The sequence below is a fragment of the Scyliorhinus canicula genome, chromosome 13 (genome assembly GCF_902713615.1).
Source record: "Scyliorhinus canicula chromosome 13, sScyCan1.1, whole genome shotgun sequence".
NCBI classification, from domain to species: domain Eukaryota; kingdom Metazoa; phylum Chordata; class Chondrichthyes; order Carcharhiniformes; family Scyliorhinidae; genus Scyliorhinus; species Scyliorhinus canicula.
Window position 1 is genome coordinate 104,798,379 of NC_052158.1, and position 19,822 is coordinate 104,818,200.

The following is a 19,822-nucleotide window of genomic DNA, read 5'->3' on the forward strand; positions in this document are numbered from 1 at the left end:
CTCAGGGGTACAGCCTAAAAATTAGTGTCAGACGTTTCAGGAGTGACATTAGCAAAAACCTCTGCACACCAATAGTGGTAAAAGTATGGAACACTTTTTCTGCAAATGGCGCTTGATGTTAGATCAATTGTTAATTTTAAATCGGACATGGATAGAATTTCGTTAATCAAAGGTAATGACTGATACGGGGCAAAGAAGGGATATGAAATTGGTTCAGTGCTCTGTCACAATTTCCTTGAATGGTGGCACTTGCTCAAGGGAGTACACGGCCTACTCCTGTGCCTATATTCCCATGTTCTTATGATGGACCCAAAGGCTTTTTTCATTCATACCTATCAATATGTTGTGAAACAAGAGGATATTTTACAAATCAACATCATGCATTTAAGCATGCATCAGTCATAAAATACTATGTGGGACCTACTGCAAAGTTAAAAAAAATGTGCTTTGTTATAGAAAAAATACTCATATATTGCTGGAACGTTTGACTGGGTGTAGTTGTGCTTAGTTAAAGAAAACATTGTGTCATCATTATTGTGATATTGCAATGCCGTCAACTAAAAACAGTTGAACAAAGAACTGAAGTAAGTCTTTGAAACCTTATAAATACCCTCAATTGCTTGAATAGAAAACAAGTATTTTTCATTATTTATCAATCATTCTATTATTTTTGAGTGATGTTTGAAAGCTCAAAGAATACTCCACCAAAAACTATTTGATACAGAAATTAGCATCTTTGTCCTGATGCATATTTTATGTGTTCTGTTACCTTAAAAAAAGATCCAATTCATATATTTAACACTTGGAAAAATATATTAATATAATGGAAGACTTTTCAAGTGTCAGCAAGTTAGATCATCTCTTGTGATCCAGTGGGGGAGTGGGACTGACCAGATTGCTCTGTGGGGACATGGCATGGACTCAATGGACCGAATAACCTCCTTCTGTGTCGTAAAAGACCATATAATTCTATCAATATTAGATCAACACGATAAAGAAGGAATATGCTCATATTTTTCCAGAATTATAGCAAGAGCAGAAACACCTGCACACCAGCAACAAGACTAGGCATCAGGATATAATACCAGGCGTAGAATTATGAATTCTTACAGCACCAAAGGAGGCCATTAGTCCGCTATGTCTGTGTTGGTTCTTTACAGTTAGAGAAAAACACAGAACGTTATACTTTATATTTAAACCTCCAAGGCCTTCCAGATGGAATTGAAATCCTGACTATGCATGTCAGCGAGGAGTATCACTCATGTCAATTGGAAAGAGAAGGCTCTGTATCATTCCTGATATTCCCAGGATAGCAGACCTGTGCTGAAGGAAGTTCAAGGACCACACTGGGGCAACAAGGTAATACGCAGGACAGACTCATGTTTCTTCCATGCCTACCTGATGTGTAGTCTCCAGTCTCTTAAAACTACGGTTGTACTACTAACTCTTCACAACGTACTCTGATTGAGAGGGCTCAAATTCTCTGTTAATGGAAATCAGTGAAATGCTGCAAATTGTCCCTATCTGCTAGTCTAAACTATGATTTTCTTCCATTCTCTGTCTGCCTAATCAAACCATGAAATGCCCTTTTATATACAACATTCCCTTTTTTAATATTTCTTTATTCTCCTCCTTTTTCACATTTTCTCCCAAATTAACGCCCACCAACAATAAACAATAATCAGGAACAAATATGTCAATCCCCATATCAATGACAACAATACTATCCTCACACAAAACCCCATTCGCCCGCAAGTTCACATAAACAAATGACAAAAAGGAATCAGGAATCACCCAGTCACCATGAACACACCCCGCCCCCCTATCCTCCCACCCACCCCCAACTAATGTTCGATGTTATCCAGTTCTTGAAAGTGCATAATGAATAATGCCCATGAATTGTAGAACCCGTCTATTCTTCCCCTCAGTTCAAACTTAACCTTCTCAAGAGTCAAGAATTCCAACAGGTCCCCCCCGCCATGCCACGACACAGGGTGGAGAGGTTGCTCTTCACCCTATCAGGATCCGCCTTCGGGCGATCAACGAGGCAAAGGCTACAAAATCTGCTTCCGCACCAGTTTCCAACCCTGGATGGTCCGACACCCTGAATATGGCCTCCCAGGGGCCCGGGTCCAGCTTTGCTGGGTCCCCATCCTCTGCATAACTCCTATTTACCTCCAACATCACATCTATAACCCTGTGCCGCTCCAACCTCTCCTCTTTGTCCACCCTGGCCTTAAACAAAATTACCTCACCCCTGACCACCGCCTTTAGAGCCTCCCAGACAACTGCCTTCAACATCTCACCCATACAGTTGAAACCTACATATTCCTTAATTACCTTTTCAATTTTGTCACAGAACACTTGGTCCCCCAAAAGTCCCACATTTAATTTCCACCCCGGCCTCTGCGCTGCCCCCTTCTCCAGTACCATAACCACCTAATGCGGAGCATGATCGGACACTACAATTGCCGAGTATTCCAACCTCTTAACCCCAGTTAGCAAAGCCTTCCCCACCAAGAAAAAGTCAATCCGCGAGAATACCTTATGGACTGCTGAGAAAAACGAGTACTCCCGCTCCCTCGGGTGCAGAAACCTCCAAGGGTCCACCCCTCCCATTTCCACCATTAGCCCAGCCAACGCCTTCGCCCCCCCCCGATGGGACCAGTGAGTGCGGCCGTGACCTGTCCAACCTTGGCTTCTGCACCAATTTCCAGTTTCCCCCCCCCCCCCACTATCAGTGTGTCCAAGTCGGGGATGGCCCCAAACCTTCTTTGCAAATCCATATCGTCCCAGTTGGGGCCGTACACACTTAACAGCGCCACTAACCTCCCCTCCAGCACCCCTGTTACAACAACATTCTTAAGCAGCTCTTTCATATTTGTCAAAACAAGAATATTCAAAGGGAAAGCAACATAAGAACACTGTGATAGGCTCTAAACAATAACACAAAAGTGGCAGGTGGATGGGAACCAGATTAGGAAGTTAGAGGTCAGTAAAGAGGCAGCAACTAAAGCCAGTAAAGTACTAGATAATAAACTCATTGTGACTAAGGGGAAGAGTAGACAGGGAAGAGATGATGAACACAAAAGGACAGGTGGTCTGAGGTGCATTTGTTCTAATGCGAGAAGTGTAGCAGGTGAGGTAGATGAACTTTGGGCTTGGATTAGTACCTGGGAATATGATGTTATTGGTATTACTGAGACTTGGTTGAGGGAAGGGCAAGATTGGCAACTAAATATCCCAGGGTATAGATGCTTCAGGAGGGATAGAGAGGGAGGTAAAAAGGGTGGAGGAGTTGTATTACTGGTCAGAGATGATATCACAGCTGTGATTAAGGAGGACACTATGGAGGATTCGAGCACTGAGGCAATATGTGTAGAGCTAAGAAATAGGAAGGGTGCAGTAACATTGTTGGGACTTTACTACAGGCCTCCCAAAAGTAAGCGTGAAGTAGAGGTATTGTGCTGTAATTTTCTTTGTTCTTTGTTCAAAGTTGAGAAGAAAATAATGGACCAGAGAAACACATTATCTTGTAAACAACAAGTACAGGAAGACTTTAGATTAGTTGCATTTTACTGCCACTCCTTCCAAAGCATTGTTCTGTTGTTATAGAATATCATGAAGTAAATTCAGTATGCTTTTGCTTCTAGTTTGGAGCCATACCTGAAGGCTGCAAGCCAGACAGAGCTGCACACTATTATGCCACTTTTCTAGCTTGTACTTTTAGCCTGGCTCTTCATTTAGAGCGCAAACTCCAAATTTCTTATTATGCTGTAACCCACTATTGGCATTGCAACAGGAGAAAATAAATAATAATGAAACCTTAACAATAAAACAAAATAGGTACCTCTAATGCAGTTCTGAATCGTCCTGCTGCTACTGAATACTTCTTCTGGTGGTAATAAAAACTTGCATCCTTTAAAGCTTTAGCAAGCCATTTATCCATTTGAGGTGCCAAATTCAAAGCACAGGATGTCACAGATTCTCCTGATTTGCTGGTTTCACATGCTGTTTGAGTATTTCTATAATCTTGGGATTCTATAAATTCATACATTATTTGTTGTTCATCAACATAAACCAATTTCATTTCAACATCCATGACACTTTTTAAGGGCACACGAGTGAGAGACTGAACTACTGGTGGTTCTTGATGTTCTACTATTTTCAATTCTTTTTTGTTGGCACATTTTTCTTCATTTTCTAGTTTTCTTTTGATCCCTAAGCTGTCTAATGTACCCTTTCTCTTTAGCTTGACTTTCCTTGTATGCGTCATCCTCTGGTTTAAATAGGATTCTGGTTTTTTGCTACATGCTTTGTCATTCCCATTAGGAGGTCTTGGATGATCTGTTGCATCATCTGATGTACTACTTTGAGATATATTAAAAGTATCTATTTCTTTCTCAATTTTAGTGTTGAGCGTCACATTCTGTTTGCCATCTGAATTTTTCATAATTGTAGAAGCCATATCCAAACATTGATACCTAATTAAAGGATACAATATATAAACGATTAGACTTCACACTGAACTGCATACATCTTTTGACATCATTTCTAAAATTTTACTCCACTTAGCTATCTCTTAATTTTGTAATATACTGACTCTGCATGTTGCAATAACAATTTTCATTTATGCATTTATACACAGTGGAAAAATTCAAAGGCAATTCATATTGGCAAAAGGAAAAATAGACGCCGAGGCAGACTTGAGAGGAAGTGACCAAAAGATGGGTTTTAAAGGTGAAAAACGAGAAGAGGTAGAGAGATTCAGAAAGGAAATCCTTTCTGGACTTCGGACCCAAGTAACTGACAGCATGGCGACCAGTAGCAGGGTGCATGGAGGAGGAAGTACAAAAAAAAATCAAGAGTCATTTAAATGGAGAGTTTGGGGTGGGGGCTTATCAAGATACTGGAGTAAAAGGAAGATTCAAAAATTGAGTAAAATCAAAATTAAAAATAAAATTAAGATTAATATAAAGTAAAGAATTGAATAAAGGAGCAACTGACAAGGACTGTTTGAAGGTGTTTTTTGATATGTAAATAGGCTCAGCAGCAGGAAAACAAGTGTTTACCTAAGTGACTACGGGTGATGAACAGTACTGTATGGAAATAGGTGTTAGAACTGCAGAAGAATTGTGTTCAAAGTGGAGAGATAAGAATATAATTCACACCTGTGTGCGCAATGCCTGGTCCATGGTGTTATTAAGATAGAATAACATCAAAGTGATGAAACACTATATCCATAGAGGAGTATAGTCGGAGAGGAGCAGTTACTACCATAGCCACACCCATCAAGTTGGTGCTGAAAGGTGCTGTTTCAAAAACTCTCAAAAGAGAAGAAACGCTACACTTAACTGAAGAAAGGTTGTCGCAAACTGGAAGGGAACTAATAGATGATAACTATTGTCATGATATGCAAACATGCAGCTAATGAACACACAGAATAGGACACGACCAATGAGCAGTCAGGACACTCTGGGGTGGTATCTCTCCACAAAAGGAATGAGTAACTCACACCCCGCCTCTTTCCACAGACCAACATCTACAGAGTGAGACAAGGTGTATCCTCAGCATAACACCCCAGCACGTGGCTTAGAGCAAGGCTGGTTCAGTTATACTGAGTTACTACATTTAGATTAGCAGAGTCGAACGCATTGGGAACTGTGCTAATAGTTCAATCAAACACATTGAACTCACTTCAAAGTCTGGAGCATCTTTTACTCAAAACTGCATCAAGTGGCAGCTTGTGTTATTCCAAATTACACAACACAACATGATACCAGGAGTCTGTTCAATCTGGTTAGTTCAACTCGGCAAGATCCGTGACGACCAGCGAATGTATACCGATTCAGGCTCCTCACCAGCTCAGGACCTCCGGCAATCTCAGTGCCAACTGCCGGACATTCAAGCAGAAATTTCAGCTTTACGTCGAAGCATCAGACCTCAATGGTGCGTCTGATGCATGGCAGATAGCTTTTCTCCTCACCACAGCGGGTGATCACGCATTGGAAATATTCAACTCCTTTCACTTCGCCGAAGACCAGGACAAGACGAAGTTTTAGACCATCCTGGACAAGTTTGACAGCCACTGTGAGGTGGACACCAATGAAATTTACGAGCGCTACATATTCGAGCAGCGATTGCAAGGTAAAGACGAATCCTTCAACGCATATTTAACTAACCTCAAGACTGCTAGCGCAATTCTGCAACTTTGGTGATATTGCTAACTCCACGATCAGAGACCAAATCGTTTTTGGAGTTCACTCTGATCCACAGAGAGCAGTTACTGAAGATCAAGCATATGACCCTGCCAGTCACGATTGAAACATGCCCAGTACATGAGCACGCTAAATATCGCTATTCCCAGTACAAAACGGCAGAAAATTATAAACTAGCCTCCCACGAGGCGGAGAGTGTGCAGGCCATCTCCCGGATGCAGCGCCTCAACATTGATGAAAGCAGCCATTTTGCGTGTTCTTCCCAGGGCCCGACGCATGCGCGATGCAAACGGGATAACGAAGCAGCCGAAACAAGGCACTGCGCAGGTGCAGACGTCCGAGAACCACACTGCGCATGTGCAACGATGGATGGAGCGTCAGAACGCCGACTTCATGACGTGTTCGAACTGTGGCACCGCCCATTTAAAGAAGCACTGCCCTGCAAGAGGCAGACGCTGTTTAAACTGCAGGAAGCCAGGCCACTATGCAGCCCTGTGCAGATCTGCACCAACAGTCAGGAGACAGCGCTTCCAATTCTGACGACAGCGCATCCGGAGTGTGCAACAACGCCTACAGAATTCTGATCCCGGCAGTTCAACGGATCCAGATAATGAATGCCTGGACAACGCCTACCGTATGGGCATTATTACAACGTGTGAATATGCCACACCAGACACATCGCAAGTCCGATCCATCCTAGCTATGTATTCCAAGGACAAATGGTGAGCAGTGATGAAGGTCAACCACTGCCCCATCCAGTTCAAGCTGGACACAGGTGCCTCTGCCAACCTCCTCTCACAGGCAGATTTCAGACTCATTAAGAAGCCTCCCACGGTCCTTCCAGTTGCCTGCAAGCTCCTGGATTACAATGGGAATGCCATCACGGCACTGGGATCCAGCCACCTGCACGTATTCAACCGACACACACAAGCATGGTTACGCTTTAAAATTGTTAAGCCAGACAGGGCATCCCTACTAGGTGCCCATGCCTGCAAGCAGCTGAACCTCATTCAAAGGGTTCACACCACGGCATCCTCCCATGTGGATCTTCAGGCCGGCATCGACGACATCCTCGCCCAGTATCCAGATGTGTTCAACTGGATGGGCAGGCTGCCGTATCAATACAAGATTCTTCTGCGACCTGATGCCAAGCCAGTGGTCCACGAACCACAACAAGTCCCTGCTCTGTTGAGAGAGCGCCAGAAGGCACAGCTCAAGGATATTCAGCAAAAAGGCATCATATCCAAGTTCACCGAACGGACTGACTGGGTCAGCTTGATGATGTGCGTCAAGAAGCCTTCGGGGGTCCTGCGCACCTGCATTGATCCCAAGGATCTCAGTAAGAATATCATGCGGGAACACTAACTCATCCTGAAGCAGGAGGAACTCACGACTGAGATGGCACACGCACGCTTCTTCACCAAATTGGATGCATCACAGGGATTTTGGCAAATCCAGCTGGAAAAGTCCAGCAGAAGGCTCTGCACCTTCAGCACGCCTTTTGGCTGATACTGCTACAAATCGCATGCCATTTGGCATCATCGTCGAATTGGAGATATTTCATCGCATCATGGAGCAGATGATGGAAGGCATTGAAGGGGTTCGTGTGTACGTGGATTACATCATCATATGGCCCATGACCCCTGAAGAACGTGTCCCGTCTCCAGAAGGTATTCTGCTGTGTACATGCCAACGGCCTAAAGTTAAACAGGTCCAAATGTTGATTTGGCACACCAACGCTCAAGTTCCTAGGCGACCAGATCTCACAGCATGGTGTGCCCGGACACAGACAAAATCAAGGCCATTGAGGCGATGAAGGTCCCAGAGGACAAAAAGGCGGTGCTGCACTTCTTGGGTATGGTCAATTTTCTGGGCAAATTCATTCCAAACATGGCCACACACATCACGGCCCTACGCAACCTGGTGAAAAAGTCAACTGCCTTTGAGTGGAAGGCGGCACACCAGACAGAATGGCTGGAGTTGAAAGGCAAGCTCACCACTGCACCAGTCCTGCCATTTTTCAACCCGGACCGGAGACAAAGATATCCACAGATGCAAGGCAGGATGGCATCGGTGCGGGGCACCATTAGCTTACGCATCAAGCGCAATGACACCCACTGAAACCAGATATGCACAGATTGAGAAGGATCCTCGAATTTCATGATTATGGCCACAGCCTGCCGACATTCACTGTCGAGACGGATCATAGGCCTCTGATCCACATCATCCACAAGGACCTTAATGACATGACGCTTCGGTTGCAGAAAATCCTGCTTAAACTTAGGAGGTATGACTTCAACATGGCGTACACACCTGGCAAGGAGCTCATCATTGCTGATGCATTGTCCCGCTCCGTCACCTCGCCCAGTGAGCCACTGGGGATCATCCAGCAAATCAAAACGCAGGTGCAGCTGTGTGCTCGCACTCTCCCTGTGACAGATAAGAAGGTAGTTCTCATCCGTGATGAGACGGCCAAAGATCCCCCTCTTGCAGCGCGTCATCCACAACCTTACCAATGACTGGCAGAAAGGGTGCAATTTTACAACGTGAAGGACGACCTGACGGTGATTGATGGTATCCTCCTCAAGCTGGACAGGATTGGCATTCTGCTCAGTCTCCAGAGCTTGGTGCTGCGCCAGATTCATGAGGGACACCTGGGTGTCGAGAAATGCAGATGTAGAGCATTTCTCGACCGTCATAGAATTTACAGAATTTACAGTGCACCGGCTCTTGGAAAGAGCACCCTACCCAAGGTCAACACCTCCACTCTATCCCCATAACCTAGTAACCCCACCCAACACTAAGGGCAATTTTGGACACTAAGGGCAATTTATCATGGCCAATCCACCTAACCTGCACATCTTTGGACTGTGGGAGGAAACCGGAGCACCCGGAGGAAACCCACGCACACACGGGGAGGATGTGCAGATTCCGCACAGACAGTGAACCAAGCCGGAAACGAACCTGGGACCCTGGAGCTGTAAAGCAATTGTGCTATCCACAATGCTACCGTGCTGTCATCAAAGCCTGTAAGGAGACGTTCTCAAGGTATGGCATCCCAATCACCGTCATGAGCGACAATGGCCCGTGCTTTAACAGTCGAGAATGGTCGACATTTGCCAGGTCATACAATTGCCAGCATGTCACCTCCAGTCTGCATTATCCGCAGTCCAATGGAAAAGTCGAGAAAGGGGTGCACATTGTGAAACAGTTCATCTGCAAGGCCACGGACTCTGCTTCCGACATCCACCTTGCATTGTTCATGTACAGGGCAACTCCATTGTCCACTGGCATGTCGCCAGCTCAACTCCTGATGAACAGGGACCTGCGGACGACGCTTCCAGCCATACACCTGCCCAAACCTGGATCACCTCCCGGTGCTGCAGAAGATGCAGCAGCTCAGAGACCGTCAAAAGCAGAGCTATGAAACCCATGTCACGGATCCGGCCGTGCTATCTCCAGCAGACACTATCAGGGTCAAGATACCGGATGGTTGTTTGACAGGCCGCGCCCCACTCTTATGTTGTATGTATGGCTGATGGCTCCATCGTGCGAAGGAATCGACGGGCACTGAACAAAGTTGCCTGCCCGCAACCACTTTCTCCTCCATTTCGATATGTTGAATTGCCACCTCAGGATACCCCGCACCACGAGGCCACCAGTCAGGCTTCCATCCCGCCAGTCAAGGCGCCGTCATCCCCTCCACCACCTCTCCAGTGATCGACCAGCGTCAGACGCAAGCCTCAGAGATGAACATTTGTTTTGTTTTCTCTGTTCTGTTGTCCTCCGTCAGTCACGTTAGACAGACTCATTCACATGTAAATACATTCACATACGCCAACAAAACATTTTTAAAAAGGGAGATGTCATGATATGCAAACATGTAGCTAATGAACACGTAGAATAGGACATGACCAATGAGCAGTCAGGACACTCAGGGGTGGTATCTCACTATAAAAAGGGATGAGGCAGTCACACCCCACCTCTTTCCATAGACCAACATCTACAAAGTGAGACAGGGTGTATCCTCAGCATCACATCCCAGCTTAGAGCAAGGCTGGTTCAGTTCGTCTGAGTTACTACATTTAGATTAGCAGAGTCGAACTCATTGAGAACTGTGCTAATAGTTCACGAAAACACATTGAACTCACGTCAAAGTCTAGAGCATCTTTTACTCAAAAGTGCATCAGGTGGCAGCTTGTGTTATTCCAAATTACATAACATAACTATATGCTGGATTTAACTCATAGTTATATAATATTGGACATTGAATGGCAAAGGGGCATTTCTCAGAGTTCAGGAACGTGAATAGTTGGGAACAGGGGTTAACTTCATGAGATACTGTGTGTATAGCCACTATTGTAGTTAAGTCTACTGTTATAGTGTATTGTAGTCTTTCTTGTGTGTTCTTTTAAGTTAATAAATATTATTTATGAATTGATTACAAGGAGTTCTGCACTGATTTGCAAATCTTTCTTCATATTACGCCAAATTGAAAATATACGCCACAAGTTACACTTCTGGATTTTGGAATACCTTTACATTTCACATCAGCAGGGTTCTTGACAGGCTTAACAGACTTATGTTGCAGAGAGGCCAGGGTGAAACCATGAATATAAACATGAGATAAAAGCAAATTACTGTGGATGCTGGAATCAGAAACCAAAGAGAAAATGCTGGAAAATCTCAGCATGTCTGGCAGCATCTGTAGGGAGAGAAAAGAGCTAACATTGAGTCGAGTCCAAACGTCATCTGGACTCGAAACATTAGCTCTTTTCTCTCCCTACAGATGTTGCCAGACCCGCTAAGATTTTCCTGCATTTTCTCTTTGGAATATAAACATGAGGTTCAGTGATGCTAATGGCAGACACATTTGTTTCCCACCCACCCATATGTTTAGGAAGTGGGGATTCTGCGCAGAGGATAAAATGGGTGATTATGCCTTTAATACTTGTGCTAGTTTGTATGCTTGAGTACATTGTTAAACATTTTGTTCAGCATTTTAGTGCAATTTGGTACAATTTAGTGTGAAAAGAAAGTCAAACAAAAAACACAATTATCTTTAAATATAGACCAAGATATGTTTGTGTGTCTATCGGAGATTTCTCCGCTCGAAAGTCATCGAGTGCCAGCACAATCTGGATACACTTGAACATGAGAGGGGGAGCACTATCTGGACAGTTTGCTCCAGACATTGTAAATAAGACTGGGTTTAATGCTATTATGTAGATTAAGACGAATATATATGATAGAGAAAAAGGAGCCACAGAGTCTGATCCTATTAAACAGGCAATATGTATTTGCAGCCTGCAAGGATAAGGATAAATACTGTTGGGAGGACAGTAAGTATTCTTGACAACTTGGAGCACAAGACCGTTCAAAGGGACAAGGAAGGTAGCAAAAGTTGACTGTTGCATGCCATTCAATATTCAGGGGAACAGAGAGCATTCTTTGAAAGTAAGATGGTAAATCTCAGATCACATGTTTAATAAGATGCGAGGAGCCCACAGCGAGTTTAATTAGAACAGTTTATACACGAGGCCCGTTTAAACCTCTCTTGAAGGTCGGCTCCATCTTTATTTCATTAATTATGTATCAGCAAGGAGCTGACCACGTCATCCTGGGAGGTCGCCACCAACGTGGTTAGAGCCCTTGGGGTCCAAAAACGAGCAGCCTGCTGTGCAAGGGAATAAATGATCTGCTGTGCACTGCCAGGCTAAGTGTACCTTCAACTCATTGCAAACTCACACTCTCAAAAGGGCATCAGGCAGTCTTAAGAGTTAGAATCCACAGGGATGTCACACATGGCCAACAGATGGGATACCAGCACTGAATGTATGCCAGCCACCTCAAGCTCTCCATCTAATTAGTTCTTGCCCAAATAGCTTCTTAATCACTCATTGGGGTGGGCTTCACAGCTACAATAGGCATACATGCTTCTGAAATGCTCATTCACTCACTGTCCTCAAACAATCCTTCTGTTTTTCTGAAGGGCAAGATAGCTGACAAGAGACAGCATGCGGGTATCGGGGCTGCACCTAAATGTAGTGGTAGCGTTGGAAAATTAAGAAGTATTGAATGCACACTGCTGGCAGAGGTGTTCATTCATTGTATATAATGTATCATATATATTGTGAATATGTTGAATCTATCCATCTCTAAGACTCATGGATTTCATTTTGATTCAATTTGCTAAAATATCTCGCATTCAGATAAAGGGCCAGAATGTTGCTTCCCAATGTACTCCATCAGGATCTTCAATTGCATCGCTTCTCGGCCTTTTGGCTAAGATGAGCGTGAAGTCAGTTGTAATGCCAGGATCTGGTATGTTTCTCTTGTGGGGTCCATGAATTGGATTCAATTTGAATTTTTTTTTGGAGCAGGCAAGGAGTTGGATTAGGAGTTTGCCTCTCGTCCACACTCGAGTTCTGGCTTTGTAATTCTGATAAAGTAATTTTAAAAAAGGATCTTTAATTGCATAAATCACTTTAGTGGTCACAGAAGATTCCGGTAAGAGAGTTCAACTAAAAGCTTTATTGTCAAAGTAAACTATGTACAAGCACAATTCAAGTCACAGCCGGGATGGCACAAAACAACATGGCTCCTACTTGGACCAGCTTTTATGTCCCAAGTCCAAAATCTTACTAATGGGTCTCTGCCCCTCAAGCAGGGGAGCTCGTACTCCACAAGGCTCACGGGGAGATTAATCTGTTTATTCATGTGGGTCTTGCGGGGTTACAACACCCATATTTTCACCAGTGAGTAGCCTGTAATTCCACATCAGGCAATGGACTTAATTTGTGACAGTAATGCCCAACAGCTAATTATCACTGGCAACCCCTGCCTTGAGAAAGGTGCTCATCGAGGTTATTGATTTTACTGCACCTGTTGCACTGATGATGTCAGTTGTAGATGGCACAAGTAGTCATTGCACCTTAAATTAGATTTGTCTGTCCAATGTGTAATTTAGAATGACTTCTATTGTGTGAAAAACTGTTTCTGAGCTTAGTAATGCAAGTCTTCAAAGCACATTGGTTTCCAATGTCTCTCTTTAGGAAGCTGTAGTGTCCCGTGTTTAAGGCTGAATGTCCTTCCTTGGTGATTTGTCATTCTCTGCACACATGACGCTGAACTAGTCAAGTAAGAATATAATGTGCCTTGGCTGCAAGAGGTGTTAGAGTGTATGATTTGAGGTGTGGGTTCATATCTTGATGAAATTGTTTCTGGAGTTCCAACTATTGTTATTTTGACCTGCTTAGAAAGGCTTTCGGTGATCCTTGGGTAAGGAACAGCACTCGATACAATTTGGAATTCATTGCATGGCAGGACTCTCGTTGACTTAGGATATATGGTCTTGTGCTCCGAACCTTATGCTCTCAGTGTGATAAAAATCCAAATCTTAGAAGACCTTTACAGCGGCTGGAAATCCAAATTATCCAATGTCAGTCTGACACCGGCGCAATAAGGCAACCTAACCACACATGTCACTCTTTCAGACATAACCAGATGGATGGCTCAACAAAGAGCAGCATCACTGTGTGCACTATATGCTCCATCACCACTCTTCTCAATGCAAAATGTTGAGGCCTCACCTTCCGACTGCCTCATTCACACATTCACCATTTGTACATCATAAGAACTAGGAGCAGGAGTAGGCCATCTGGCCCCTCGAGCCTGCTCCGCCATTCAATGAGATCATGGCTGATCTTTTGTGGACTCAGCTCCACTTTCCGGCCCGAACACCATAACCCTTAATCCCTTTATTCTTCAAAAAACTATCTATCTTTACCTTAAAAACATGTAATGAAGGAGCCTCAACTGCTTCACTGGGCAAGGAATTCCATAGATTCACAACCCTTTGGGTGAAGATGTTCCTCCTAAACTCAGTCCTAAATCCACTTCCCCTTATTTTGAGGCTATGTCTCCTAGTTCTGCTTTCACCCGCCAGTGGAAACAACCTGCCCGCATCTATCCTATCTATTCCCTTCATAATTTTAAATGTTTCTATAAGATCCCCCCTCATCCTTCTAAATTCCAACGAGTACAGTCCCAGTCTACTCAACCTCTCCTCATAATCCATCCCCTTCAGCTCTGGGATTAACCTAGTGAATCTCCTCTGCACACCCTCCATGCCAGTATGTCCTTTCTCAAGTAAGGAGACCAAAACTGAACACAATACTCCAGGTGTGGCCTCACTAACACCTTATACAATTGCAACATAACCTCCCTAGTCTTAAACTCCATCCCTCTAGCAATGAAGGACAAAATTCCATTTGCCTTCTTAGTCACCTGTTGCACCTGTAAACCAACCTTCTGTGACTCATGCACTAGCTTTAGTAAATGCTTTAATATTTGATCATTTAAATAATAATCCCGTTTGCTGTTATTCCTACCAAAATGGATAACCTCACATTTGTCAACATCATGAAGCAGGAGCTATTTATATCTAGATCATGCAGTACAGTTTTGATGTTTGTTTGCGTTGACCTCACTGAGAATGGCTCACCGGGCCAATTCAGGGAAGAATTACTCATTGACTGTTGTGTCAAGAATGTTTTATCATTGATTAATATATGGCAGGGATTAGGTTACAAAGTGTGTGACCCTGTTGACGAGGGAGGGACTTGGGTTTCAGGACAGAGAGGAGGTCGGTGGCGGGGGCTGCCAGGAGGCGGGCCACTGGAGGCGTGGTGCATGGGCTGGAGGCGGGCTCAGGAAAGGGGATGGGTGATCACCTAGAATGTCAGAGGGTTGAATGGGGCGGTCAAGAGGGCACATGTGTTCGTGCATCTGAGGGCTCTGAAGGCGGACGTGGTAATGTTACAGGAGACACACCTGAAAGTGGCAGATCAAGTAAGGCTAAGGAAGGGTTGGGTCAGTCATGTCTTTCATTCGGGCTGGACACCAAGACTAGAGGGGTGGCGATTTTGAACAACAAGCGGGTGCAATTTCAGGTGGGCAGTATAGTCTCGGACGGAGGGGGGGGGGGGGGGTTATGTAATGATTAGTGGTAAGCTGGAGGGGAGGACGGTAGTCTTGGTTAACGTCGACGCGCCAAACTGGGACGATGTGGAATTTATAGAGAGGGTGCTGGGGAAGATACCTGACCTGGACCCGAACAAGTTAGTTATGGGAGGGATTTTAATACAGTCATCGGAACAGATTGGGGGGGGGGGGGGGGGGGGGGGGGGGGGGGGGGGTCGACGACCCATGGAGGTTTAGGCAGCCGACGGGGAAGGAGTTTTATTTTTATTTGAATGTTCACAAAGGTCTATTCCTGGATTGACTTTTCATTTTGAGCAGGGATGTACTGGCGGGGGTGGTGGACTTGGGGTACTCGGCCATCACTGTTTGGGATCATGCCCCACACTGTGTGGAACTGCAGCTCAGTGAGGAGAGCTTCCAGCGCCCGCAATGGACGTTGGATGTGGGTGTCATAATATCCACTCATGTATATAATGAGGTGCAGACAGGCAGTGATTGACATACAGGACGACCAGTAAGCACACAACACAGTGCAGACAATCACCAGACAGGACACAACCACGATAAAGCCAGAGGGCACTAGGTTTCTGCTCTCTCTGGACCCAGCCACTGAGACAGTCAGAGTCCACGAGTTAGCCAGTGCAAACACCATGCGGTAGCTAGTAAGTCTGGTCAGGCTAATACAAGATCTCCTGTCAGTTCAGTATAGTGTCGACCCACAGCTGAACATGTGTATCAGTTCTATCGTTGAATAAAACAGTGTTGGATTTTCTCCAGTGTTAGATGTCTGCTTCTAGCTTCCCTGCATCAAGTGCAGTCCACATCGAACCAGCTTGCCTAACACATCAGTGGGCTTGTTGGCGTACGAGGCGGTGTGCGAGAGGCTGAGGAAGTGCATGCAGAACTACCTGCAGGTTAATGACACGGAGGAAGTCTCAGCAGCGGTGGTCTGGGAGGCGCTGAAGGCAGTGGTGAGAGGGGAGCTGAATTCGATCCGGGCTGATAGGGACAGGACGGATAGGGCAGAAACCGACCGACTGGTTAAGGAGATCTTACAGATGGACAGGAGGTATGCGGTGACCCCGGGGGCGGAGCTCTTAAGGCAACATCGGATGCTGCAGGCGGAGTTCGGGGTGCTGTCCACAGGTAAGGCAGTGGAGCAGCTTAGGAAAATGAGGGGTGCGTTTTACAAACATGGGGAGAAGGCCAGTAGAATGCTGGCACAGCAGCTTAGGAAGAGGGAGGCAGCCAGAGAAATAGAGAGGGTGGTTGATGGGGATGGGAACCTGGTAGGGGAGTCGGCAGAGCTAAACAGGGCGTTCAAGGGCTTTTACAGTGGGCTCTATTGCACCCCCACGGGGCCTGAGGGGATGAGACGCTTTTTGGGCAGATTGACCTTCCCAAGGTAGGTAGGGATCTTCTAAATGGGCTGGGGGCCCCGATTTGGGCCGAAGAAATAGTTGAGGGCTTGAGGGCAAAGCAATCGGGTAAAGTCCAGGGGCCGGACGGGTATCCTGTGGAATTCTATAAGATGTTCTCGGGGATTTTAGGGCCGTTGCTGGTCAAGGTTTTTGATGAAGCAAGGGATAGAGGGGTGCTGCCCCCGACGATGTCACAGGCCACTATTACACTGATATTGAAGCGAGACAAGAAATCGGAGCTATGCAGGTCATATAGGCCAATCTCACTGCTTAATGTGGACGCCAAGTTGCTGGCCAAAACGTTGGCCTCCAGGATTCAAGATTGTGTGCCGGATGTGATTATGGAGGATCAAACCAGGTTTGACAAGGGCAGGCAGTTGGTGGCCAATATAAGAAGACTGCTCAATGTGATTATGATGCCCCCGGAGAATAGGGAAGTTGAGGTAGTTGTGGCAATGGATGTAGAAAAGGCGTTCGACTGGGTGGAGTAGGACTATTTATGGGAGGCGCTGGGATGATTTGGGTTCGATAGGGGCTTTATCGACTGGGTCAGGCTGTCTCAGGCCACAGAAGTTAGTGTAAGGACGAATAGGACGACTTCGGACTATTTTAGACTGTACCGGGGGACAAGACAGGGGTGCCCCCTCTACCCACTGCTGTTTGCGTTAGCGGGGCAGGTTCGGAGGGGGTGGAACATAGGGTCTCGCTGTACGCGGATGACCTGCTCTTATATGTATCAGATCATGGGGCAGGGATGGCTGAAATGATGGCGATTTTGGGGGAATTTGGCCGGTTTTAGGGGTATAAACTGAATATGCCAGTGTGAGATGTTTGCAGTCCAGACGAGGGGTCAGGAGGATCGGCTGAGGTCCATGTGGAACTGGACAAACAGGTGAGCTTTATAGAAAGTGGCATTTGTCACCTCCCTGATGCACCTGTGTGTTGCTAATTGGGAGTTTCTACAAAGGTCCCCAGTGGAGCCCTTGAAGGACTCGCTGGCTAAAATGTTCAGTGTGGCAGTTACCTTCAAAGCCACCAGCATGGGATGCCCTCCAAATCCTTCACTAGGTTCCCTCCATCTCCAAATCAGGAAGCCAGTACACATTCCTTGGCCTGGTCTCCATCGAGACCTGGCATCCCCAGTTTACCCCAATGCAGGTTAAGTGCGCCCTTACACCACATGTGACGGATTCAACCATCCCCCCCCCCCCCCACCTCCTGAAATGACAATGCATTCACAATGAGAATTCCAATCAGGGTGAATAGAGCCATGTGCAAGAACCATTCTTCAGCCAATTGTCAGCTTGTCTCCATAAGCCAAGACACTTTATATAGTTAACATAGCCTTGTAATAATGTCATTATTTTAAGCATTTTGGCTTGTAAGGCATGATCATTAAACTGGGACTACTGAAGCATGGAGTATGAATGATTCTTCTGTCCAGCAGTCATAGAATCCCTACAGAGCAGAAGGAGGCCAATTGGCCCATCGAATCTGCATCAACCCTCTGAAAGAACACCAAACCCATGCCCACTCCCTTGTCCTATTCCTTTAACCTCACCAACCTGCACATCTTTGGACTATGAGAGGAAACCAGAGCACCCAGAGGAATCTAACACAGACACGGGGAGAACGTACATACGCCACACAGTAACCCAAGGCTGGAATTGAACCCGGGACCCTGGCACTGTCAGACAGCAGTGCTACCTACTGTGCCATCCTGCAATGATTTAACCTCCATCCCTTTTTACAAGCATATGTCAAGAACAGATGACCAATGACATCAACTCAAATGTATCTCCAGAATATAAGGATTTTCACATGAATGCAAACCAGTAGTCATGGGGCAATGCTCCTTTAATGAACTTTTGACATTCAAAACCAGTACTCAGATGAGGCTTGTTCTCCATGAGTTGAGTAAATAATTAAAAGGGAGCATCTTCATTCTGACCAAAACAGTAGTCCTGAACTACTCCCACATGATTCCCCTCCCATATTGTTTTTTTCTTTCATGCTTGATACTAATCAGATTGGCCAACAGTGCTCCAGCCTACCCAGGTACAGCACTGCTGCTCCGGGGATTAAGTTCAGGGAACAGGTGTGAAGGTAAGTGGCAGAGGTCCTGGGAAGGGAAAAGTAGGTGACGGGGAGTCGCAAGGGAGGACGATTGGGTTATTTGGGGTATTGGAGGATAGGTGATGAGGTGGAGGGCAGCCCACGTCAGAAGGAGGCTTTCAATGGAGCCCCTCCACCTTCCAACCCGAGATCGAGGATGGTGAATTTTTCTATTTCCTCATCCAGAGTTATCCGGCACACATCAGCCTGAATATTGAAGCTGGGAAGGACAGGGCAGGCTTCCCCTTAAGGCCCTGCGTACCCCACTGTAAATTTGCGTCTGGGCCGGGACAGGTGGGATCCTGGAGGGAATTTCACGCTTCTCCTTTGCAGCCTTGAAATGCGCCAGGGTTGCATAGAATTCAGGCCTTGATGGTCGATAAATGTAGATCATTAAAATGTATGGACAGGCACAGAAAATAATCAAATTGCTGATTGTATGTCGGCCTTTAAGGATATTCCTCCTTTGGCCTTTAAGGATATTTCTCGTTTGTTCCTGGCATTTAAACATTGCTGGTAAGGCCAGAATTTGTTACACATCCTGAACTGCCATTGAGAAAATAGTGGCGAGTCGCTTTCTTAATCCACTGCAGTTATGTATTGTAGGTACACCCATTACGCTGTTAGGAAGGGCGATCCGATTTATGATCCAGTGACAGAAAAAGAAGTGATATAGTTCCAAGTTAGGAGGGTCTATTTCTTGGAGGGGAACTTGCAGGTAGGTGATGGTGTTTCCATGCTGCCCTCACCCTTCTGCAGAAGGAATAGAGGTGCTGTTTACTGCCATGCATCTTGTAGATGGTGCACATTGCCGCCACTATGCACCAGATGTGTAAATTTACCAAGATGCTGCTTGAAATGCAAGTGTTACATTATAAGGAGAAATTAACACAAACTAGAATTGTACTTCCTGGAATTTAGAAAAGTATGGGGAACTTTGATTGCAGTTTTCAAGATATTAAGCAAAACTTGTCAGGTAGATAAAAAATTATTTCTGCTGGTTTGGGAATCTAAGACTAGAGAACATTGCCTTTAAATTAAAATCAGGCCTTTCAGGAATCAAATTAATAAGCATCTCTGCAT

At 45.4% G+C, this 19,822-nt stretch overlaps 1 protein-coding gene across 1 annotated transcript in view; it reads right to left on the reverse strand.

The window, feature by feature from the left end:
- LOC119976418 (spermatogenesis-associated protein 16-like) overlaps positions 1–19,822 on the reverse strand; it is a 281,641-nt gene that overhangs the window by 246,004 nt on the left and 15,815 nt on the right. Inside the window, 1 exon segment of the mRNA XM_038816943.1 lies at positions 3,851–4,484. Coding sequence (XP_038672871.1) covers positions 3,851–4,484 — 634 coding nt within the window.